The sequence below is a fragment of the Salminus brasiliensis genome, chromosome 14, assembly GCF_030463535.1.
Source record: "Salminus brasiliensis chromosome 14, fSalBra1.hap2, whole genome shotgun sequence".
NCBI classification, from domain to species: Eukaryota; Metazoa; Chordata; class Actinopteri; order Characiformes; family Bryconidae; genus Salminus; species Salminus brasiliensis.
The window spans coordinates 25,726,857-25,752,156 of NC_132891.1; the positions used below are offsets into that span (position 1 = coordinate 25,726,857).

The 25,300-nt window shown below is 43.0% G+C and overlaps 2 protein-coding genes across 3 annotated transcripts in view; both read right to left on the reverse strand.

Moving 5' to 3' along the window:
- The window catches only part of LOC140577226 (zinc finger and BTB domain-containing protein 46-like), a 79,769-nt gene that overhangs the window by 5,950 nt on the left and 48,519 nt on the right, over positions 1–25,300 (reverse strand). For both annotated transcript variants that reach the window (XM_072697092.1, XM_072697091.1), the window contains exon 4: positions 15,137–15,421. In XM_072697092.1, the coding sequence (XP_072553193.1) occupies positions 15,137–15,421 (285 nt within the window). The remainder of the gene's footprint in view (positions 1–15,136; positions 15,422–25,300) is intronic.
- On the reverse strand, positions 1,169–7,687 carry LOC140577422 (uncharacterized). Its single transcript, XM_072697402.1, has 4 exons — positions 7,666–7,687; positions 7,408–7,634; positions 5,492–5,534; positions 1,169–5,307 (listed from the first exon to the last, which is right to left on the reverse strand). The coding sequence occupies exons 1-4, from the start codon at positions 7,685–7,687 to the stop codon at positions 4,709–4,711; spliced, it is 891 nt and encodes a 296-aa protein (XP_072553503.1). The 3' UTR covers positions 1,169–4,708.

Sequence of the window (25,300 nt, forward strand, 5' to 3'; positions counted from 1 at the left end):
TCAGAGATGGTGCACACTCCCTGAGCAGACATCACGACAGTCCCAATTTTAGACAGAGATGCTCTGGAGGTGTGAGTATGGTATACTCACAGTGGGGTGAACCTTCCCTTCCTGCTTGTATAGATTAACAGATGCTATTGTTAATAATGTGAGTTACTGTACGCATGTGAACTCCCTTGCCTACTGAGACTCCAGTGCCTTTTATGTTTATATAAAACCTGGGCCATATGAAAGATATTTTGCCTAGAAGCTAGTGCATATAAAGACAGGGATGGGATAGTACACTCACTATAAAACACATTACCACTGAAATGTGACCTAACAGAAGCTCCCATCACATGCCTGCTTGCATTAATGTGCAGAAAATGCCTGATTTTGTGCTCATTGACTGTTCAAGTCATATATATATATATATATATATATATATATATATAACTATATATATATAGTTGATTCATTAGCAAAATGCTCAACCTATGCTGAGAAATATTAAGCAAGGTCTCTGAGCTAAGCTCACCTTCCCTTAGCTACCAACGCCAGTCCTAAAGGACAGTTTCCTTAGCAACCACTACAGCACTGAGGCACATTTGGCCACATTGTTGAAAAACTCAAATTCAACTAAGATATAAATATGGAAGAATAGCAGCACATCTCCCTGTTGTCTGCTGAACGGTGTAACTGGCATACACAGTGTGACTGGCATCAACTGGTTTGAGGCCAAGATGCTTTGCCTAAGTAACAAAGCAGTTCTGAGGAGACAGAGGAAACAGTGTGCACATGCTTTGTACTTTTCCCGTTCTGATGTCTGTAATCGCATTAGGCCAATGGTCTAGACCAGCAGGGCTAATAAGAAGATGAGGACAGCAGGCTCAGGCCAGCACAGAGCCAGGTCCTGCTTGCTAATAAAAAAGGGCTCTGGCCTCTGCAACAGAAAATGTGTGGAACATGAGGTTAAGTCTCAGAATCAAGCAATGTCTGAAGCACTTCCACAATAACATGCTGAACAGAAGAGGTCATCTTCAAAAACATTTCTACACTAAAAAAAGTGTGCATGTATTCATGACCTGTTAACAAGGTTGCGAATAACGGCAGTGAGATTTCATTACAGAAGAAGAAAAATGGATACAGTTTTTCGAAGATTCACAAGAAAATTTATTGACTACAAAGATACAAACAAACATTTACACAACTGCTAAAAAAAGATAACAGTATTTGGTATGAAAACGTTCTTTTTGTTTTGTTAACAAAAGTTACAGTGCAAACAATACAGCAGTGATTGCTGCATCACATACTATAAAATCCCTTAAGGGCTTTTCAGCATGGTTTTCATTCGCTTAATGTGACAGGAGCCGATCCGTCTTTTTTTCCCTGAGGAGAACGTCTCCAGATCTTCCACAGAAGTTCAAGTTCCCTGTTGTCTTTTTTTTTTTTTTTTTTTCCATTTTTGCATAGTAGTTAAATAGTGAGTTCCATAAAATGCCTCCAACATTCAGTCTAGCACCAGTGGTTATACCATGTTTTGTCATTTCAGGTTATACCACTTTCAATACCTTGAAAGTGAATACTTTGGCATAGATCGGATAGGTGTTTTCCAAATACACCAAAGGTTTGTATACAAGAACCAATTATACAACAAGAAACTTGCAGAACAACCATATAATATGGACAGCTCACTGAAAGACATGGGAATGAGAAAAGACCCACCTTCTCCATCACTGCAATATCTGCTTAGAATAGACACTAATCAGCCATAACAGTACAACCACCTTCTTAATGTTGTGAAGGCCCCTTCGTTCCACCAAAACAGCTCAGACCCATCAATGCATGGGACCCCACAAGACATAACCAGCATTAACGTTTCCAGCTGTCTGTCTTTTGTGAGACCAGATCAAATGGGCTAGGCTTTGTGCATCAGTGAGCGTTGAATACTAAGACCTAAGGCGCTCGTTCACTGGTTGTCCTTCTTTGAACCACTTTTGGTTGGATGTAACCACTGCACTGCATGGGAACACTCCACAAAACCTAACATTTTGGACATTCTGTAACTAACTTGTCTAGCTATCACAATTTGGCTCTTGTAAAAGTCGCTTACTAATTTTCCTGCTTCCAACACATCAGCCAGTTCCAGTGCTTTTGACAGGTGCCATTTTAACAAGATAATCAATGTTATTGACTTCACCTTATGGTTTTAATGTTATGGCTCATTACCGTAATGTTTTATAAGCCAGTGGTTATCAGTAAACCCCAGATGATCCACATATTTTCTCTATCCCAATCTGTTTGATAATCATAGGTGTCCTAGTAAATGCTTTCAAAATGAATGACTAGGCACCATTACAGACGTTTCCAGTGCATATCCACATAGACCTGTATGTTCTCCCTAATATGCCTATGCCAAGACATGATATCCAAAATTAACAGCTGTAAAATGCTCTAGAACATGAGTGCCCAGTTTAAGTCCCGGTGATCTTCCACCCTGCACAGTTTAACTCCAACCAAGTGTGGTGGATCGAAGCTCTCTAGGTTGGTAGATCTCTAGGACCAGGATTGAGCACCCCAGCGCTAGAAAACGAGGTAGCTCTAAGCTCTAACTGACTCCTATTTTCCCACTGGAGCTGTTTTATCACTGACAATTCAGTGGTTGCATTCAACAGCTGCACATTTCTTGCAAATGACAAACACTGAACAATTATTTATCTTCTGAATCAATAATTAAAGCTACGTGTCGGGCAAGCCATTGCACCAGGTTCTGTTTTATATGCTTTTTTTTTTTCAAAATAAACATTTCTGAAACCAGTAAATCAAAATATAGTCCACAGAAGCCCTCCTTTTCAAAAGATGAGCGAGCCTGCAAAAATGTGATTGTGATTTAGACCTAACTGTAACACCACTAGGCCACTGTTTCTCCTAAATACCCCATGTTCTCCCCTCCTTTCTCTCCTGTGGCTCTGACATAAACTCTATTGTAGGGTCAGTGAGGTTTATGGAGGTTACTAGGGCACCCGCGACCTTAATGACTCTACTTCTCTCCTCCCACATCCTCTTTATCTCCGAGGTCGGGGGTGAACCGGGGTGAGGGCCATGCTGAGCCAATTACTGACATTATTCAGCTGTGCTTAGACACACAGACGCACACACATACACACACAGAGGCTTACAGTGAGGACGTTGCTGGCTGAGGGATTTAAGGTCTACCCCTAACCCTCCTCATCCCTGATCATCTGACTTCACTCAATTATAGAATCGTACAGGAAGGAGTAACAAGGAGATTGCACTTTCCTCCTGCAGGGGGCAGCACAACGCGCAGCTCCCCAGACCCCACAGCGAGGGTATGCTTGCGTAAGGCAGAACTTTTCCAGAAAATAACACTTTAACGGTCAGCTAAGTTAAAGCTCCATCTGAAACCTGGGCTACTCAAAGACACACTAGGAGATAAGTTCCTTACTGGGACACTGGAACAGAAGCTCTGTTTTGCATTCTTACAATGAGTGGGACGAGGGTTTGAGAAACAGAGCCACCCAAACACTGGTCATACTGGCATCCATTTCACTGAGATCACTGCGTTCTCTTGTCTGATTAGTGCCTAGTATGAAATGAAGTCAATGCACAAACACAGGTGCCTGGGCGTAAGATAAGGTCAATGTTTTGTCTTTGTCCTTGCATAGAGGTTGCACTTATCAATACCCAAAGCTGCTGCAGTTGGTGCATGTCCAGTAATCATATAAAAATATTCACATATATATATATATATATAGAATATAGAGTTTAATTCACAAATATTCACATATATGTTACAAAGTCTGTACACATCTTGTACAAATACATTACAAAGCTTGGTTGTACAAAGCTCAGTGCTAAAGCCGAAAATAGGCATCAGTTCTTTTAAGGAACCCCTGAGTAGATTTTGTGGTGATACTCTTGTGTCTTCATTATTACTTACAGGTCAAACTGAGTGTTGAAGCAATTAGAGGGCAGACCATGAGTATCCAAGTCTGGTCCTTGAGGGCCAGAGCCCAGCACAGTACAACACACCAACTAAGCCTGCTATTAAAACTAAACTGATGCTGAGCTGAATCAGGTGTGCTTAAGTTTAAGCAGAGAATTCTGAAACTGTGCTGAGCTAATGGTCTGCATCAACTCCTTAACTTCTAAACTTGTCACACCACCAAACTGACACTACCAGTTGTTTAGATAATCATCAGGAACTGGTAAATATATTAGAAATGCACAATGAAATCGGTATCATATTGGTAGTGGAAGATAATTGCCTTAAAAAGTATCTGAGGGACAGACATTTAGATTTCACCAATATTTCAAACTGATATTTAATGATGTGTTTACTGTACTGTAAAAGGGACAGACGTTTAGGTGATGCTGGGTAGCTGTGCTAAAACGATGCATTCTTATTAACTGTACTGTATTTATAACCCTACAGAAATTAATGTTATCTTTTCTGTAAGGCTTATTAAGTACCAATTTATATCTATATCTATCGCATGGGACGCTTCAATGCTATATTGGTCATTTCATTCGTGTTCATTTGGTGTCATATGATATGACACGCATAACAGGGAACTAGAGTTTACACCTTTGTCAGATATTTGAATGTAACTTGATAAATGCATCGGTTTTCAAGTGTATGAGGACACATCCATATGCACTAGAAGACCTGGCCCCCTATGGTGGAACAAAGACACAGAGCCAGCCATCATTCCGCACTATGGTCTAGCCTGAGGTCAGAATGGACTTCTTCCCTGAGGGCGTGCGAATTCCAGAGTGGCTCTATGGGGGCGGCCCCTGCCTGGCAGCAGACCTTGGTGTGGGTGGCCAGGTTCTTTTGAGTGCTGAAGGCGCGGGTGCAGGCCGGGCAGGTATATACGCGCTCGCTGGAGTGCACGGACGACAGGTGGCGGTTGAGGTCAGTGCGGTCACGGAAGTGCTTGAGGCAGTACGGGCAGCGCATCAGTTTGCGCTTGAAGTGGATGGTCTTCTCGTGCCGGTCGGCGTTGGACTTCAGCGTGAAGCTGGCTGGACAGCGTGAGCAGTGGTAGCGCGGCGGTGGCGGAGGGGGCTCCAAGGTGGACGAAGGAGCCATTAGGGGGCGCTGCGGCTCCAGGCAGTCCAGAGACAGGGCCATGAGCGAGAGCGTGTGGCCGTACTCGTGCTGCCTCAGCTGGAGCAGGCTGCTAAACAGTTGCTTGCACAGGGAGCAGGCCAGCCCTCCGGCCCGCACCTCCGCCACACACACACCACGCCGCTCCTCCACCATCTGATCCTCCTCTATAGGAGCCTGGCCACACTCCAGGCCTGCGAGAGGGCGAGAGAGAGGGGCAGAGAGAAGGAGAGAGAGAGAGGTGAGAACTAACACCGGGAGACGAGCTTATGTATGTGAAAAATAACAGCCAGTCATGCAGAGAGGGCCAGATAAGGTACGAGAGGCCAGAACAGCTCACATGCACATACACACACACACACACACACTCACAAATACCTGCACTGTTACCCGGACTGTCTTCGTCCTCTTGCATCTCCTCCTGTAAGAATATATGCACACAGTGTTAAAGCGAACTGCTATATACACATCTTGTATAATGGAGTGTACTCTTGTGGCATGCAGTTTCATGTCCTGTATGAACACACACATATATACACATATACACACAAATGAGAAAGAAAATTAAACAGACAGGACCCCTGAACAGAAATACAACAGAGATGGTTAATGAAAGAAACATTAAGCAAGAAAAACAAAGAGACAAAGGAAAGAGCTAGTCTGTTAGAGGAAGCCTTGCTGTTGGTGGGTATGGTCAGTTTAATACTCTGACTTTCCCCCGGGTTTGTCTTTCAGTGAACACAGCAGGTGGAAAGAGAAGTAGAAAGCTCTTTGTCTCGTGACACAAGAGGATATTCAATATTTGTTTTTGAAGAGGTGTGCATGTGTGTATGTGTGTGTGTCTGTGAGAGAGAGTGTGGAAAAGGGGGTGGTAGTTCAGATGCACTTTTGTTTGCACATCCTCGCTCTGAGAGTGTATGTAGGTGTGACCTATCCACCTTTATATCTCTATAGAGCCCCCTCCTTTTCTGACTCGCCCTCACTTTCCTCTGCCCCTCTCTTTCTCTCTCCCTCTCTCTCCCTGCCCCTCCCTTATGTAAAAGCAACATGCTTGAGTCTAACCAAACAGATGGCTTGTCCACAGAGATGGTACGGCTTCTTGGGAGGGAGGTCCTGTGAAACCAAATGCCACCTTAGAACACACGGGGAGAATGCAATTTCCTGGACCCGTGCAAGAAAACACAAAACTCGCCCCGCCCCTCTCATTGTCCAACCCTATTGATTCCCACCATCGCCTCTCCCCTCTTCTTATCTGTGGTGGCCCCTTGGCTGGTGTGGTTGAACTGCTTGAGTTTTCATATGCGTGATGACTGTTCTGCAGCTTGGGGTTCTGGGCCATAAGAGGAGTCGCATGCAGGTGGATTGTTTTTTTTTTTGAGAACAGAAGTTGACAGAGAGAAAGTAAAAGACAAGAAAAGACAAACAAAAAAAGGGTGGAAAAAAAGAAAGGCAATTCAGCAACATAAATGCTGTGTCTCAACGCAGCACACTGTGCTAGTCAATGTAGCGAGTAGTGTGTGTTTTTTAATGTGAAATGTAATGGAACATTGTGCAGTTAGTACCCAGCTTTTTTAACAAAGTACCGCTAGAATTGCTTCTCCCTCTTGCCCCAGCCTGACTGGTTGTCTGATTAGTAAAAGTGCAAAATGCTTTTCCACTCTACTGCAGCAGTCTCTAAGTGAGACACTCTTGTCTGGGTGCTTGAATGGCCACCTGACAGATCCTAGTTGGAGTTAATGTTGGCTATCAGTGCATAGTAGAGAAAAAGGATTCGGTGACTTATATCAATAGTGGAAACCCTAGCTGGTGCTATATAGACCTTTTGAAGGGGTTCTATACAGAACCGTGTGCAGTTTTTATGTTAAGAACCATTTGTCCATGCAAAGAACCATTCATGCATTCAAATGGTCCTTTTGAGTTGTCATGGTTGTCTATATAAAGCCATTGCCTTTTTTACCGACACCCTCCTTTTTTAAGGGTGATTAATATTAGGGATAATTAATATTATTCGAAAATTTAGTATGCACAAATTTTCTGACCAGAAAATACTCAGATTAAATGTGTCTGATGCAACAAGAATTGATGAGCAAAAATGCAGCATTAGTAGGTTATATGCTGGTTTTCGTTCTAGTACTAGTCTAGTCTAGTCTGATAACCCTGGATTATATCAGCATATCACAGTATATCCACTACTCCAGTCTAGACCACGCCGCTACTGAGCTGAGACACAGGAAAAGACAGAGAGACGTCGAAAGAGAGAGAGTACAATGAGTGTGTGCTGATGGCCGACTTACCTCGGAGGGCGAGGGCTCTGGATCCTGCTCCACATCCTGACTGTACGAGGAGCCCCCGGCCAGCGGCAGGCCGAGGGAGGCCCCCAGGGGCCGCGCCTCGGAGGGCGGCGGAGGAGGTAGAAGAGGGAGAGCGGACGGAGGAGAGGACGAGGAGACCCCACGTTTGCTATCAAATGGGGCCCCGGGGCGGTGGGCGCCACTGCCGCCGCCATCGGAGCGGTGAGACCCTGGGGAGCACAGGAAAGGAGTCTCACCCACCTGCACTCAGAGCAGCCGCCATCTTCCACACAGCAGGGGTGGGGGTGGGGTGGGGGGGGTTCAGGGGCCAAATACAGCCACTTCATTTTACAAGCAGAGAGGGAGAGGAGGAGAGGAATAAAGGAATAAAATAACGAGAGAAAAAAAAAGTTGAGGCTTTTTTTTTTGTGAGGAGAGGGGTTAGGGGTTGAATTCTCTCTCTCGCTCTTTTTCGCTTCTCCATCCTCCCACGTGCGCACACGAGGGAGGGCCGCATATGTGTGTGTGTGTGTGTGTGTGTGTATATACTCGCTTGCTTGCTTGTGCTTGTGTGTGAGAGTGAAAGAAATCGAGTTTTGAAAAGATGGCTGAAGTTCTTGTGAAAAACATGGTAAGTTATTTGACAGGGTCCATCTGAAAAGAAAAAAGGAGCTGCTGGATATATTGAGCGGTGTAGAATGGTAGGCTCTGTGCTGTTGACCATCCAGGAAATTCACACACATTTTTTTCCCCCCACATTGTAACATTAGCTGACAAAAGGCTAATTTTCGACTGACTTTTTACTTCAGTCCTTCGCTTGTTCCACTGCTGTTAAAGGTTTGATACTGAATGAAAGGAGTGAATAGCGGCCTATTGGAGTGCGCCAGAAGAGGTTGGCTTACAGTTTGCATGTTGATGTTGTAAAGCTTGTATTTATTTTCACAGCTTCAGAGTGCTCACAGAATCCGCGCCTTAGGACAGATTTAAGCCTCCATGCTGCGTCCTGTTCATGATTCGGTACGTGATTTTTTTTGCAATGAAATGTATATTCCGGTTTGTCTGTACATTTGTGTATGTGTGTGTGTGCATGGTTGGGTAAAGAGCGGTAAGTGTTGAAAGGACAGATGCACACACTCCGGTAAAGCAAGACCACGGATGGATTCCTGGAATGCTCTTCTCCCACACCCTGCACTCCCATTTCCTCATGAGAACACACACATACGCACTCAAAAATGCATACACTCTCTCACACATACACACCGGCCAGTGTGCAACACAAACACGATATGAGTATTTTCAAATAAAAGTGGCCTCACCTCAATCTTTGACCTACCCTCCCCATACACCACTCATCCCCCTTCTCCTAGGAAAGGTCACAAGGCCAAGGGTGGAGCATGCTCTAATCTCCAGTTAACCGCCCCCTTTGCCATTTTTCCAGTCTTTTTATGACGCCTTATCCCTAACAGTAATTGCATCAGCGCATCCATACAGCACACTTCAGTCATCTCCCTAATATCAGCCTTATGACTAAACCAAGGCTTTCATTCAGACTGCTGTTCAGAGTGTTCAAAACAGTAATACAATTAACAAAAAGAATTCAATCAGAAATGCTAATGTTGCTAACTGTACATTAAGGCAAGTAACCATCAATTAGCATTATTCAAATGACATGCTAATCGGTGAATTCTGAATTCGTGTTCATTGTCATGTTAGCATATTTACACAATTCCAGCTCAGCTGCAAAGACCACATTGGTCCTCAATCTTTCTAGGAAGGAGTTAAGGGGAGAATTGGTGGCCTGATAAAGGGTGTGTGACATGATCGGTGTAGGATCTTAGTCAAAGGGCACCTTTTTTCCTGTTTGCTCCACCTCATGGCTTAAGCTGAACTGCTGATGCTCATCTCAGATTAGACTGTGAACCTCAGAAGCATTAGGAGAGTGTGATATACTAGGTTGTCTGCTTCCATGGCCTGTGGTCTCTCGTATTTTATTGGGTAAATAATCCATTATTGTGTTTGCACTAAAATGCATCTCTTCCCATGTTTTGTTTAAATATTCTCATCATTCTCACTTGCAGTTATTTGAAAGATTCCTAAGTTTTCAGCCAATTTTGAGTTTGAACAGGATAAATGTTATCCTGCTTCTCATTAAACTGAATTGATAATGTAATTCTGTATTATTTAACAAATAACTTTAGACTTCTAGGGGTACTTTAAGATGAACTGGCAGAAAAAAAGAAACACTTGCAGGAATGAAGCAATAAGCCAACCATCAACCTTGGCCAAAATGACAGCCAATCTGAGAGTGAGATACGCTTTCAATATAGCATTCAACGCATTCAAATATAGACCCTGCTACACACCCAGATCATTTCCCCAACACCATTATATGTGCTTTTAACAATTGGTCAGTGAGTTTACTAGTAGCAAGATCTGCAAGGAGAAGGAAAGTTTATGAGTTTGTATTATAAATGTAGAATTTATGGATCACATCCCACAAAAAAATGAAACTTTCTCAATCAAGGTGTATGAGTTTAACAGAGATTAGGATTTAGATTTAATACAAACTGTGAATTGGCTGACAGCTTAAACCAATGTGATTGTGTAATATTAACAATCTAACTGATATTGATGGTTTCAACCTTGTAACTTCATTGGTTTTCATCTGTTATTTTCTTTTGTATATCATTTATCGCAACAATTTGAATTACTAGGGTTAAGAAGTGGTTACATGGATGTGCATTCATTCTTTTTCTAAAGTTACATAATTGAGCATTTTGGTAGTTTAGTTTCAACAGTGATGATGAACTTAGTTAAGAAGGTTTTTTTTTCTCTCTGTCTCTCTCTCTCTCTTTCTCTCTCTCTCTCTAAGGAAGTGGGCCAGAGCAGGGCAGGCAGGCTGCTAAGTGCTGTGTTCACCTCACTAACCCCCTCCTGCCTCTGCACACCCATGGGAGAGGAGCACCGAGGAGAAAGGCCACTCAGCACTACACGATCCGAAAGTGCTCCAATACACAGCCACCTGCAACTTTTCACGAATGCAAAAAACCAAACAAAAAAAAAAAACACAAAAAGACAATGAAAGCTAAGGCGAAATGTTCATTACAGTATTCAGGTCTTTCTAGAGGAACTACAGCAACAACAGCAATGGCAGCAGCTAATTTAGCTAATTATTCAGCAAGTGTTGGCTCTAGTGTTTGCAAACCATTTGAAAGATCCCCAGATTTTTACCAGGCTGCAAGTCATATATCATAAGTTACAGGACACAAATAACCAAACGATGTGGCTAACGTTGGCTTATTTCCCAGTCATTAGAAAAATATTGGATTATTTGGTTCCGTTTCGTCAGTGCTTAGTTTGTGCTTCTGACACTGACTAAATTTACGAGGAGTGCTGGCTTATTAACACTTGTATTTTCAGATCGCAGCGTGATCAACAGAAGCACCACCACAGAATCAGTATACGTTGTCAAAAATGTTACAATATTATGTGCAAGAATATTCAGATGAAGCAGCCTTACATTAAACATTATGTACAGTTTAGACAGGTGCAAATTAGTGCCTAATACTGAACTCTGAGAGGATACACTCAACAGAAACACAGCATGCGCTTACACACCAACTCACATGTGCCCACGTGTTTGTGCTCACACACAAACTCAACGATCCTAAGCTGAGAGCAAGGTTAATTGGTCTCTAGTAATTATGCTAATTGTAGATTCTCTGAATGGCAGAAGTTTCCAGATGGCAGGACAGCTCCTGCAGGATAACAACCATTCTGGGGTCATAAGCCCTATTCGGACCAGATTCAATTTACAAGGGGTCCTGGCGTAATTCTCTCTTTCACAGGAGCTCCTCTGTGATTTTATTTCCGCCCGGATCGACCGTGTCTGTGTTTTTCTCCATCTTCCTTAAAATTACAGACTGAATTACCTACTGTTTTTCACTGAACTCAGTGTGGGCTAAACATTTTAGTCCTGTCTGCATACACATCTCTGTGTTTTCAAGCAGGAAAAAAGGGGCTGTGGTATGCTGCTAAAAGCCATGTTTAATGTCTGTGCGCAGGTATTCGTCAGAGAACCTTGTATCTCAATTTTTGTCATTTTTCACTTTGACACAACGAAAAATGGAATTCTGTACATTGTGCCAACATTTCGTGATGAATGGACCAGTAGAAATGTTCCAGAAAAACGTGGATTCAAATCTTTTCAAATGGACCATTATGTAAAGTTGGGCTCACATTGGTGGAACGCGGGCTAGGTGGGTTCCAGGTGGGCCTGGGCTCTGAGTGGGTTTGTCCATGAGTTACTCCAGCTTTACAGCCCACCCTAAGCTCACATGGGTCTCATCTAGGCCTCATGTGCAGTGTACAACCAGATGGGGCTCATGTTTAAACCTTCCAGGTCCAATTACTAACCCTGGTGGTACTCTGGGTTACATGGAACCCATGGACGAAACTCTCCGTTTGCCAGTTGTGCCCCACATGGGCATGTAATCTGTGACGGGAGTTCACAGAGAATTCAGAATCCAACCCTGCCTTCTTTTAACCAGCATACCAATCACTTGTTACTATTGGACCATTTGTGTAATATGAATTTTCAAAGGCTAATCTATAACTTTAGTATTCAGTCCTTTGAGTTGCAAAGAGATGAACTCAAACGTATGATGTAGCTTTTATAAAAACACTAGGATTACTGTTTTGTACCTGAAATAGTGGGTTGGTGCTAGTTTTCTCTTTGTCCTGACAAAATGCAACAAAAACGACGCACAACCGCACACAAGCACACATGCACACATGCACAAACACGCTCAAATCGATTCGCCACCTCCCTGTCATCTTTATTTTCTTGCAAAATGCAGCACAATAAAAAAGCCCTCAGTCCATCAACTCGCTCGTCAATCTCACTTCCGCGCCTGTCCCCTGTAATACGGCTCCCACACGCACTGTGGGATCTAACCGGCATCTGAGTGTGTATCAGCGAGCGTCAAATTCGCAAACACTCTGCGCGCATCTCCCCTGAGAGGCTGCCGGTGACAGCTGGGTGGACAGGTTGGCAGCTCGCTGTCACAGTCTATAGATCAGCCTGTGAGAGAGGGAGGCACACACACCTAAAGTTGAGCACACATGCTGCCCGACCTGAGATCAGTTTCTTACAGAGGCTGGGAGGAGAGTGCGACAGCAGACGAGCTGCCGAGGCCAACCTGGCGCGACCCCGCGGCTCGATTAAATCAATGCCTCTACTCGGGATTGCAAAAAAAAAAAACACACTTTGAAGTTGTGGAGAGGAGTGGCTTGTGGCTGGTGATGCAGCGGAGCGGGCAGGCCTCAGGCCTCAGTGCTGTTTGTTTAAGTGGGGCTGCTTGATCCTTTCTGTTAGGCATTAATGAGAAGGCGTGTGTACGGTTGAGTTCCTCCTTTTCTTTTCTTCTGCCCTTTTTTTGGGAGATTTTACAACAGTAAACACAAGCAAAATACCATGATTTCCCCCAATACCGATAGTAATGCTGAAGATGATGATCTGTGATCCTTTGTTTTCTTTTAAAAACTACTAGGCTGTAAAATGAGCTGCTTTGAATTCAATTGAATTAATCCGGAAGCTGTGCATATGTTCAGTCTTGCAAATGTAAATAAAGTTATTCCTATTGTGAAATAGTGTATATTGGTGGTGAAAAGAACCAAATGGTCACAATATCTATAACACAAAGAAAAGGCATTTTATTTACTATCCAAAATCACAAGTAAAGCAACATGTTGTGAGTTATTATATGTTAATTATTAAAAAAAAAAAAAAGCTTACAGGAAAGAGCCAATAAACTCTCTCAAGCCAATTAGTCTTAAAGGTCTCAAAAGAGTGTTTCACACCAAACCACCTCTGAGTGACTTTGTTTACGATCTAACTTAACCACTTGAATGCAGAAGTTGAAAATTTAGTGTATTTCCCCTTTAATCTAAAAACACCGTGATCAAACCTCTCCGACCCACTCAAACTACCCTACAGACTGACATAAATAGCCAAGATGTGGCTTTTACACAACAGCAGCTTCTCAGTTTTATTTCTCAAGAAAAACAAAAATGGTTACAGACCAAATGTGGGCAAAATTAGCTAGTTCAGAAAACTACAGAATGATAATTCTTGGTATGTTAAGTTATGTTAAGGTTCCATGTGACTACAGTGTCCATCACATGACCTTGTCGCTTTATATTTTTTTGATCTGGCATTTTCTGTTGGTACCGGCCTGATGCCAAAGCTGGTTATAAGGTCAGTGCCATCTCCAGTAAACACATACTGGGAGATGACTATGTATCATATTTCGTAATTTCTCTATGCACAAATAAGACACTTTGAAGGCTTCAGGGAGAACACATTTTTCACATCGATCAGATAAAGAGCATTACATGCTTCCTTATTGTCCTTTGGCTGGAGTTTGCCAAACAAAGCTCCGGTGGCCTGAGTGACAGCAACTGTGTTTCATCCTTAAGAGTGCCCATTAAGCCTTAATCCAGTCCAGAGAATGAACACACACATACACACACACACACACACACACACATACACACTTGAGCCTGCCCTGAGGGATAGTATGAGTAGCTGTGGGTTTTCCTCTGGTGCTCCTCTCTCACACAGAAGATAAAGACTGGGAGTTAAACACACAAAAGACACAATTACCAGAAAGAGAGAAAGAGAGAAAGAGAGAGAGAGAGAGAGAGAGAGGCACAGAGTACAAACACAAGTCTGAATATTTTTTAAAGCTTTTAACCTATAATCTGTACGGCTGTGAAAAAATATTTTTAGGAAGGACAGGGTTCTGGGGGCCGCAAGGCTGAGTGATCGTGAACACGCACGCACGCGTACACACACACACACACACACACACACACACACACACACACACACACACACACAGAATACAATAGTACAGAGCAAAAATCAGACAAACAGCATTTAAAATGTGGCCTTTTTCACACAGCCCTATTAAGCAAACATTGCTCAGACAAATTGAATTACAATTCACAGCCATTTAAAACACGCCACAGATGTGCAAAACTCACCAGCTACCACTAAATATCTACAGTCTGATCACCAAGTATCCCCAAGTACATTCAATTACAAAGCCTGTGCCTAAAGCCACGAGAACACAGTCACTCTAAAACAAGCACAGAACCAAATAATAGGAAGGGACCGAAATTTATTAGAGAATGACAATAACCTCTATTTTCTCCAAAGGCAAAGGCATTTCTAAAGGAACTTCAAACCCACAGAAACCTATTACTGAACCTACGCTGTCACCTGCAAGTGCCTCACCATAGGTGGACTTTATGACAATAGGTAATCATTATTGTGATCGATTTAAGTGACAATACACTTTCCATCAGTACTTCTTCTAACACTGGACAGCTCCATGTACCTTAATATAACACATTACAGTACTGTAAAAAGCGACCAGTCTAAGCTGAGTTGTTCTAGTTTTCATACTTCCATGTGTTTTGCATGTTGTTCTTTACAAACCCCAGCAAACCAAATACAGAGAGAGATATTATGCATCATGAAAAGGTCTGGTTTTAAGTGCTGTGATATTATTATTTGCCCTATCATCTACCCGTACTACAAGAGCGCATCTAATCAGAAGCCTTCAGTACTACAGTAGCTGAGGGGCTCTGGGAGTCTACATGAGCACACATCCTCTAGGAAGATGGTGTGTGAGCTACAGCAGAACAATAAGCTGCTACTTACGGGACAGCGAATGCCCTCCTTTGGGCAGGTAGTCGAACAGCAGGGGGTTATCCTCACTCAGCATTTCGGCCCCCAGAGACAGCAAGCTGTTCTTGCTCATCAGCGCCGCCCGCAGGTTGGCCACGGAGCTGCCTCGCTCCTGACCCCGGCCCCCAGCCTCCTCCCTCTCCGCGGCCAGCGACGAGCCCATGAATCCCGACTCCCCGGCCAACGCCTCCTCTTGCTTCACGAAAAAGTCCATCCGCTCTCCCCGGCTGTCTGAACTGGGCTCAGCCTCGTCTGCACCTACAGGATGAGAGATGTGTGGTGTGACTGGTTTAGAACGCAAATTTAATTTCACTTACTTACAAGTTATAGCTGCTAGACCATAGTGTAGTGGAGCTCACAACATGTTCAAGGAAAAGTTAGTCAAAATACAAAACTTTAAGCCAAAGTGGTCTGGAAATGAACCTTAAAGATGACTGATCAGCCAAGATTTGATTCTCTGAGATGTTCTACAAGACCAATAGCTAATACATCTTATTTGAACAAAATACATGAATACATAATACATCTCAGTGATGTTCTACCATTCTTTAAGAATATCCAGTTTAATCAAGTTAAATCATTTGTATACTAAAAGTAACTGGTTGATTTACATTGGTATAGTAATTAGTTTTTACTCAATTTTATTTGGTAATATCCTTCAATGAAGACATTTCTTAATGAAATCCACTTAGATTCTGACATACACCAATGTTTTCTCAGCTGGGATTTGTTCGATTTACAAGGATAAAGGGATCCATCATTATGAGAGCAGAGCAGTGAACAATTCTGTGGTTTTAAAACACATCGTGAATCTGATGTAGACTTTTCTCAGCAAAAGATTTAGGCCCAGTGGTTTAGATTTACAGTGTTAGCTACATGCCTAATCATCTAACCTCTAACTACCTCAAACCATAAGGAGCAATCTCACATAGACTTGCTTCTGTGGTTTCTGCATGACATACTGTTATAAAACCAAAAAATAGTAAAACAGCAAAGCTGTGTCTGAAACGGTGCCCTATCCACTCTCCCCTACAAGTAAAATCCAGATCGCTATATAGAGAACTCTTATAGGTAGTCAACAATTTTGGATAGTCATTGTGTGTGTGAGCTCATTGCTAGCAATTTGAAGGCCGGTTTTCCCCAGAGAAGCTGCGTGCAAATCTTCAAACAAAACAACACAATGGATTATGGGTATTTCACATCTATGTACATCTATTGTACGCTATACATTGACGTGCATTGAAAAAGTCAGCACTACGTTTTTGGGCACCACTACAAAATGAACCCCAAAAGTAGTGCACTATATAGTAAATAGAGCATAGCTTCAGCAGCTTGGCTAATGCAGACTGAATCATGTCCGTATTTTTGCCATTTTTTGTACAGATATTAGCATATCATACTATGTCAGAAACACAAAAACACTTCTGTATTAGATCCCTTAACAACTCGCCATGGTTTTAGGCAAGTGTTGAGTGATTCAGATTAGTGGTTTGCACAATCACAGCTAACATGTCCATGTGGGGCCTGTATGGGTAGCTCAACTGGGAACCAGAACGTTTTGTCCTTGAGTTCTACGTTAGCCCCAAACATGGAAGCCCACAAGGGTCAGTGATCAGGACCAGGAGGGGTTAAACATGGGTCCATAGATGGGAGATTAAGGTTGGCTGTAACAAAGGGTCCTATTTGGGAAGCCAAACTGGGTCCCAGTAAAAATGTATGTACAAACCCACTCAGAGCCCACGCGCACCTGGAACCCACCTAGCCCACGTTTCACCCATCACGCTGGGATGCTAGTTGGTGTACATAATCATTGATTCCCGTACCTGTTAACTGTTTTAGCCTCACAGCTTCAGTGTAAAACTTTGAACCCTAGACATGCGGGGTGATCAACTACATTTATAGAAAGAGGAAGACAGAAACATGACTTTAAAGACGTCTTGACGTGGGAACAATTACAGCTACAGTTTTGCGTTCGCCTTGGCATCTGCTACTAAGTCTGCATAGACTTCAGTTACAGCTAAAAATACAAAACTGAGCCTCAAAATAAATCATCAAATGGATCAAAAGCAATACTTGATAATTTCTTTCTTTTCTCAGAAAAAAAGGGGTGTCTGTTTCTCCTATGAAATAAAGGCCTAAGCTACGAAGTAAAGGCTGCTCACACACACACACACACACACACACTCACAGACTCACACTGCACCCATCACAACATCTCCTTCCTCGTCTAGGAGACAAGGACGTGCGCTTGGATGGATGGAGCCTCACACAGTACCGTAAATGACAAGAAGAAAGAAAAGCAGGGAGGAAAAAAACAGCGAGATGGAGGGAAAAAACAACAGCGTTTAGTGAGTGCGAGAAAGGAGGCCTGTTTAGACTGCGCTGACAGTCCAAAGCGGAGGGGCTGTTCAAAACAGCTGTCACGCCGTTCCACAGTGACTTTAGATCAGCGCTGGGCTCAAAGCAGCCAGGCTGACAGGCCGACCGAAAAAACCAAATCAGGCCCAACTGAAGCTACACACACTACACCATCCACCAGCCAATTATAGCTTAAAGACAGGCCATAATAACTCAAAAGCTAGCTCGCTACCAATCTCCACACTCACATATCCTCAAAAAACACACATATGCATACACACACTAACACACACGTGAGCGCTCATGTCCCTCCTGAGATCCGAAGCATGGTGTGTGTTTACACTGTATTCCCTGGAGCTTGGGCGACAAGAGACAAGTGTGTGGCTCTAGAATGAGCGGTGAAGTATGATAAGTACAAACGGACTCCTTGTGTACACTCTGTGCCAGACGCACACACACTCACCCACTCGAGCACACACACATGCTGTGAGGGTAGGACAAGAATTGGTTCATTTCAGGAGAAAGCTGTATGGGACATAAAGGTTGGATTGTGAATGAAGGTGTATCTCCTGTGTGGATATGTAGATGTGTTAAGACCTGTGGGGTAATGGAAATGAAATGAAATCGAAATTATCAAAATAATGACACTACATCCACAAGATGTAACTCGTTGCCGATTAGCACAGGCATAGTAAAGTGATGTGTTTCTCTGTAGTTACAAAACAAAAACCTAACAAAACAACTGCTGCACTCCGAGTGGTGTAGAGGTCTAACGTGATGACACTATGGCTTGGGGGTGGATGTTGGCCAGCACAGGTGTGTCTGTTAGCTGGTCATCAGCACTATCAGCTGTGGTAACTGAGAGTACAATACAGATAGGGCAGACATACATACTGAAAAGCATAGGATGGCATTCCTCTATGTGGGGTGCCAGTTGTGCCATTACCGGGGATCGTGCCCATGATAGGGCCAGCCTTTAATAGTAGCCAGGGGTGCCGTATTGGGACCTGTGACTGACAGGAACACCACACTTTGGGTTGTGGGGCCTAGTGTAATATCTTTTTATTGAGGCCCAAAATCCCTGGCAGCGCCCCTGGTAATAGCTCCCAGAATTCTTGTGCATTTGTATGGATATCCCAATTCTTACTCTCACCTATGAATGGCTGCAAACATTAGACATTGTTTTTCATAGCTTCTCATGAATATGTCTGCCGTAGCACTGTTGTATATTCATTAGTCCTTTCTTCCTTCATTATTTTTATTGCTATTGTCATGGTATTGCTGCATGTTCTGGATGGGTTCCTCTTTTGAGTCTTGGTTCCTCTCCTGGTTTCTTCCTCCTTGGTTAGGGAGTTCTTCCCTGCCACTGTCAGACTCAACTTGCTCACTAAGGGCTACGGATTTGTGTAAAGATGCTTTGTGTCAATGGCCACTGTAAAACAGTGCTGTAGAAAAAAGTACTGAATGGAAATGAACTGAAGTGACCTTGAGAGCTAGTTTGATGGGTTTTCTAGATTTCTCCAGCTCACCTGATTTGATATACACTACATAGACAAAAGTTTTGGGACACCTGCCCATGTATTGTTTCTTCTAAAATCAAGGGTGTTCATCCTGTTTATCCTGCTTTTGTTGGAGAAACTGTCTCTACTGTACAGGAAAGGCATTAGGCATGGTGCCACTACGTTCATGTTGATCTGCTCCAGAAGCTGTGTGTGCGGACTTAAAGTAGCAGAATGCATTCATTAGAAGGGGGTTCATTTTGACTTAAAGCGAAATTAAACGCACTGATTTGCCAAACCAGCTGTTGGATGATAACTATAAAGAATATCTGACTCTCATGAGATGCTCTAATGAACACAGTGATGTAAAACCACTGTGTTTTGTATGAATGTGAATTGCACAGTACTGTAAGTAAGTAAGTCTGAATAACAGAATAACAGAGTGTGTATCTGAACAGATACATGATCCATCACACATACAGATAATTCCATTTACCTCCTAATATTCTTAAGAGTACAAAGTGTACAAACATGTAGCATGTATTTGTTACCACTGGGTTTTATAATCGAGCGGCCAGTGAAAGAAGCATGCACACTTTGCCTTTCAGATCGTCAGAGTGAGAAAACAAAGAAAGGGGAAAGAAAGAGAAGAGAAACAAGCAAAGAGGTCACACACAAACACACACGCTCACACACACACGCATACAGAGGCAGGCAGAGTTAATTAAGGTGGTGGAGTGGGGGAGTTGGGCTGGGAGGGCGCAAGGGTTGGAAGAATTCATTAGAGAAAGTCCAGCCTTCATCTGTGGGCAGGGGGCACGAGAGTCAATCAATAAAATGGATCTTCCACTCCCAACACTCTCACACACACACACACACACACACACACATGCACACACCCAGCATGCGGAGACAGAGCCGCTCACCCTCCGACCCCGATCTCCCCCTTTACTCATTTGCTCCCTGCATGCTGCAGTGACCCTTCTAACACACACACACATATAACACACACAAGCATGCCATTCAGATACCATCACCTACACGCAACACGCGTTCCCATGCTGCGCTTGCTGCGTAATTCAGCGACATCGGACTGTGCGTGACACTCAATTTAGTATTCAATGCGTCCATTTGCCCACGAATGAGGGTATAATCCCTGCCGGTGACAATGCAAACGTCCAATTAGCACCACAGTGCATCGGCAATACAACACATTAATAAATAATAACAAATAATCTACTTAGAATAATAATGCTGTGCAAATGAAGCGTGCTCACGCAGCGAGGTGGAAATCAGAGAAGTGCGCTGACTTTATTGTTTGACGGCAGATTTGGAAATCCGTAGTCAATTAGAAATCTGTACAAGTGTGCGTTTCCTATGGCCGCCCTTTGTTCCCGGGTATTATGTGAGAGCTTTTAAATGAGCAGTGGTTTAATTACCGTGTCACATTGCGTCACGTTACAATGGCGGCTTAAAGAACACTGGAGAGCATTGTTATATCTCTCCCTCATAAGAGAGGGGCTGAATAATTTTGATGCCTCCTTGCAAAGAAATTCTCAGTTTAATTTGGTTGCCATGGCAGCCAGGCACACTTGGCTTCAACATTTATGCTAAATAAAACACCCTTTTAAGAGTAGACACAAATAGGAGGACTCATGGTGAAGGCTTTGTGCGCCTGTATGTGTGTGTGTGTGTTCATATGTGTGTGTGAGCGCACCCATGCGTGGGTGTACTCCAGTTTGGACATGATTCTGTATGTTGTGCGTTCAGTGCAAGTGTGTGAGCGTGTGTCCGTGAGTGTGTATGTGTGAAGAATGCATGCAGAGGAGGTGATGTATTGGCCTATATGTGCTTGGACTGAATTTCTGAATTCATGTATGCACAGAATGTGTATGTGTGTATTCTGTGACTGGATGTGTTATGTGCGTTTGTCTGTCTCTGTGTGGGGGTACGTGTTTAATAGAGGGGGCGGTCATTTTGGAGTGTCTAATAAAGCGATCAATAAATGAGAAAAAGACAGGATGGTGATCAGCTGACGAAGTTTCACCCCATGACCCCAGGGTCCAGCTGCAGTTCTATCCACACCCCTGCCCTTTTGAAACACTGTCTTTTGTTTTGCATGCTTTTGGGGCGTCGCTGCTGGAGTGTGTTTCTTTAACCTTTCAGGTTTCATGTTTATTATGCTTTTAAAGGGATCCTCCAGCATCAGGATCTGTAGCATACAGTTTATTAGCACGGAGGAGCATTGCTCTGTGCTCGCTGAAGAAAGCACCTGGTGCTGAATGCTATTTTAAGGTGTTTGTGTATTAGGAATTGTGCACTACAAACATCACAGACAGAAACTGGATTAATAAATGTGTTTTTTTATATTAGCAAAGAATATTATATTAATTAATAAAAAACCTTATAGGCCCTATTTTATCCATCTTTAGGCATCTTTAGGTACCTGAACACCTGTACCTCATTTGGAGACCACCATGCCCATCGGCGTAGATATATTCACAAGCACCGTTGCTATTTAAGCAATGCAGGCAGATGGCGTAAGAATAGACTGTTGGCGAGGTGTAAGATAGCAATGAGCATTGCGACGCGCCTTGCGCAGGACCACAGGCCCCTCAACTTTCAATAGTCATTGTGAAAAAGATTTTAGTTCAAGGAGTTTTAGAGCATTTCTGTTGATCCTTTCACTATTAAATTTGACACAGTCTAAAGAGCCACTGCCAAGTCAAAAACATAAAAATAGAAGTACAAGGTTTTTGCGTGACAGTGACAATATGTTATGTCGGAAAATGAGGAAACAAGGAGTCTCTTAGACTTAAACATGTTAAAACTGGTGGTGGTCATCAAGCGGGTGGCTTATTCTGGACGGTTGAATTGGCCTGTCAAAAAATTCTAAAACTGAAAACTAATCAAATGATTCATAATTCATTCAGATTTGAATGTAGTCCTGCTATTAAACACTATATTTTCACTGTTGTTGCTTATATGCATTGTTACTCCACTTACTAATACCTGAGAATTGGAATTTAAAATATCTTGTGTGTGTGTATGTGTCCCAAAGATATTGTATTGGGTTACTGTGATTAAGATTAGGGTTAGGTAACACACAGCTACCTGCAGATCATTGAAGTGTTCACTTTTTGACAAGGTGGATGTGGCATTTGCTCTTGTTTTTAATTTTTAATAATGTATGGACCAATAGAAATGCCCCAACATTAATATTTGTTCTTACACTGACTTCTATTTCGGAGAGATTTTAGTGTGACAGGGACAATATATACAGTTTTAAGCACCTAAGCATTTATCTCTGTAATACATTTGCAATGAGTTTGTACTGTACTGTAACACTCCACATTACAGAACAGAACATAAATCCAGTTAAAAGTAACAAGAAGTTCTCATTTTGAAGACAGTAGTGGAGTTTGTGTGAGCTAGTTTGAAGAGCAAAGTTTAGTACCAGGTTTCTCTTTGATGCCCCCCCCCCCATGTGGAATTGTTGAATTTCATTGCCAGCTCAGCTGATTTAACATCATAAACCACTGATTACCAAACCAGGTGTTGAAAGATACTTATAAATAATACTAGACTGCCATGAGAAGCATGTACAACCCAGTGCTGGGTGATATCACCTCAAATCAATATCACGATTAATTGCACATTTTACCTCAATAACAATTAAGGAACGAATAATTACCAATTAATGAATGATCATTGTTGGTACACTTGGCTTGGTGTCTGAGTTCTCCTTCAAGTTGATCTGGACGAGGGGAGTCATGTGACTACACACAGTAGTATGACGTATGTTTTAAAGGGGACAGTACAGTAACACACAGTGAGCAAAGTACTAACAGAATGGAAGAAATCACAGGCCAGATTATATCGATTAGAGGTTTTGGATGTTGTCACATTTTGTGTGAAAGTTGTTAGTATTTATTCTAATATTAGTGTTTAAAGTGCCTAAAACCTTACTGTATATAAGAATTCCCATGAGCCTGAGATCAATCAAAAAGGTCTAAAAAAAATAAATAAATCCTGTGTTAGAGAATGTGTGCCTGTCCAGCGGCCACTGCAGGAGGGAGGGAAGGTCTGACTTGCCTCCTCAGCACGACAAAGTTAGAAAGGGTAAAAAGTAATTTCCAAGGGAAGAGGGGAGTGAGACACTGAAACAGCTGAAGAATTCAAAGGCAATTTAAAAGCAGTGTGGGAGAGGGGAATGAAAAAAAACACTGGGTGAAGAGAGAGGAGGGGAGGATGGAAAGTAAAAGAGAGGTTGTTATTCTTCTCTCTCTCTCTCTCTCTCTCTCTCTCTCTCTTTCACTCTCTCTCTCCTTTTCTCCCTCTCTCTCTCTCTCACTCTCTCTGTTGTTTTTAGGGACTAGCTGGGCTGCAACCTTCCATGGAGCGAGATAGGGCGAGGGAGGGAGTGAGAGAATAAATCAAACAAACCCTGAAGGCTAGGAAGACGGGAGGGAAGGAAGAAGGGAGGATGAGGAGAGTGAGAGAGGAGAGGAGAGGTGCGGGTAATGGCGAGGGGTTGTTGGTGGGGGGTGGAGGTGGTGGCGTGGGCGATGGAGAGGGTGAGAGGGCGAGGGGGGGGTTGAGAGAGGTTTGGAGGATTGCAAGGCTCAAGGTAATCTGGGGAGTTAATGCAGCTTAGCAGAGAGAGAGACAGAAAGAGAGAGAGAGAGAGAGAGAGAGAGAGAGAGAGAGAGAGAGAGAGAGAGACAGTGAAATAGAGAGAAAGAGAAGCGTAAGGGAAAAGGGGGAAAGAAGTGAAAGAGGGAGAGAAAGTAAAAAATGGGAGAGAGAGAAAGAGAGAGAGTGCAAGGCAGGAATAAAGAGGGTGTATAAGGCAGCGAGAATGAAAGGCAGTGAGCGCAAGAGAACAAGAGAAAACGGAAGGCCACGAAGTGGGAGAAAGGAGAAAGGAGAGTCTCCGTGGGGTGTGTGTATGATGTGTGTGTGTAGGGGGTTTGAGCTGGGGGAAAATGGAATGCTGGGTGGGGAAGGGAAGCAAACACGAAGGGCTTTGTGCTAAAAGCAGGCTGAGGGAGGGTGCGTCTGCCGCTAAATCCACACAGCAGCCCAGAAATCAGGGTTTAAAGAGCATGCAACTGGGCTGGCCCCTTTTATAGCCATCCGCACGGATGGACAAACACACACACACACATACACAATAATTATGTTCTCCTGTACTAGTGAGTCACTGGACCTATGAGGCTAATGTAGCTAACATGTTATGGACATGTATAGCCCACTAATTAGCACTGGGGACATGTCTTAGGCTAGAGATATGCTTACTTTTACGCATGATGGCTGTCTGGCATATCCTGTGTCTGTTTGGTGCACGGCCTCAGAGATAAACGCTATGTGTATGCAAGGTGCCGTATGTTGCAGTATTTCAGCAGCACAAAAACAGTGGAAAGTATTAAGAAAGGCTGTGTGACCAAGTTCACAATTACCCGTATCACAGTGACGAATACGCTCGTCCAAACAGCTGGGCAGAGGAAACCTGGTCACTGTTCTCTGGTATAGTCTCTACTGGAGTTCTCCAGTAACATGTGTAGCACATAGGAAAGTGTGTGTGTGAACACATTATTTGTCATGGACAGTCCCCACTCACCCCTAGGGCAAGAACTTGGCAATATATTATGTATAATGATACAGAGATTACGATTCAATATATTGCAATATATTATAATACAAGGTGATTTTTATCCAATCAAATTATGTTTTGTTGGAGTCCTGGCAACGGATGGCTGTGGCATCACCAAAGAATGATTGGACCAACGCTTAGGAAGTCACACCATTTAAGAGCTTGTTGATTTCTGACACTATATAACAAAGGGGTCATTAGACCCAATTTACTGGGGAATGTTGTTGTTCCCCACTAAAATCATGGCGGTAAAAAGTAATCCCACAATGCCCAAGCTCCTTACCAAAAGCTGGAGTAACTAACACTTTCAGTCAGCGCCAGTTTATTTTGATGGATATTCATAAATATTTAAAAGACACTCAGCCACACAACAGGCAAGGTCATGAAAGCTCATAGCTATATGTTTTTTTGTATAGCCACTTCTAATCGTATAACCAACAAAAAATACATATTAGATCACTACAGCAAAGGCATTAATGACAACAGCAGAGGCATCTGTGACGTTAGCAAAGGCTTTATTTATGCTAGCTGGTAAAAGGGGCGCTGACCACACAAGCTTGCAAAATGAGCGTCTAGTTATAGACAAAATAACAGTAATGTACTGTTTTCTAGCTATGGGTTATC

Bases quoted from the DNA above. Each gene is read 5' to 3' on its own strand.
- LOC140577422 (XM_072697402.1), bottom strand. From the start codon at position 7,687: ATGGCGGCTGCTCTGAGTGCAG. The intron at 5,535-7,407 runs GTAAGTCGGCCA...ATATTCTTACAG, and splicing joins CAGAGCCCTCGCCCTCCGAG to GAGGAGATGCAAGAGGACGA. The intron at 5,308-5,491 runs GTATTTGTGAGT...GCCCTCTCGCAG, and splicing joins CAGTCCGGGTAACAGTGCAG to GCCTGGAGTGTGGCCAGGCT.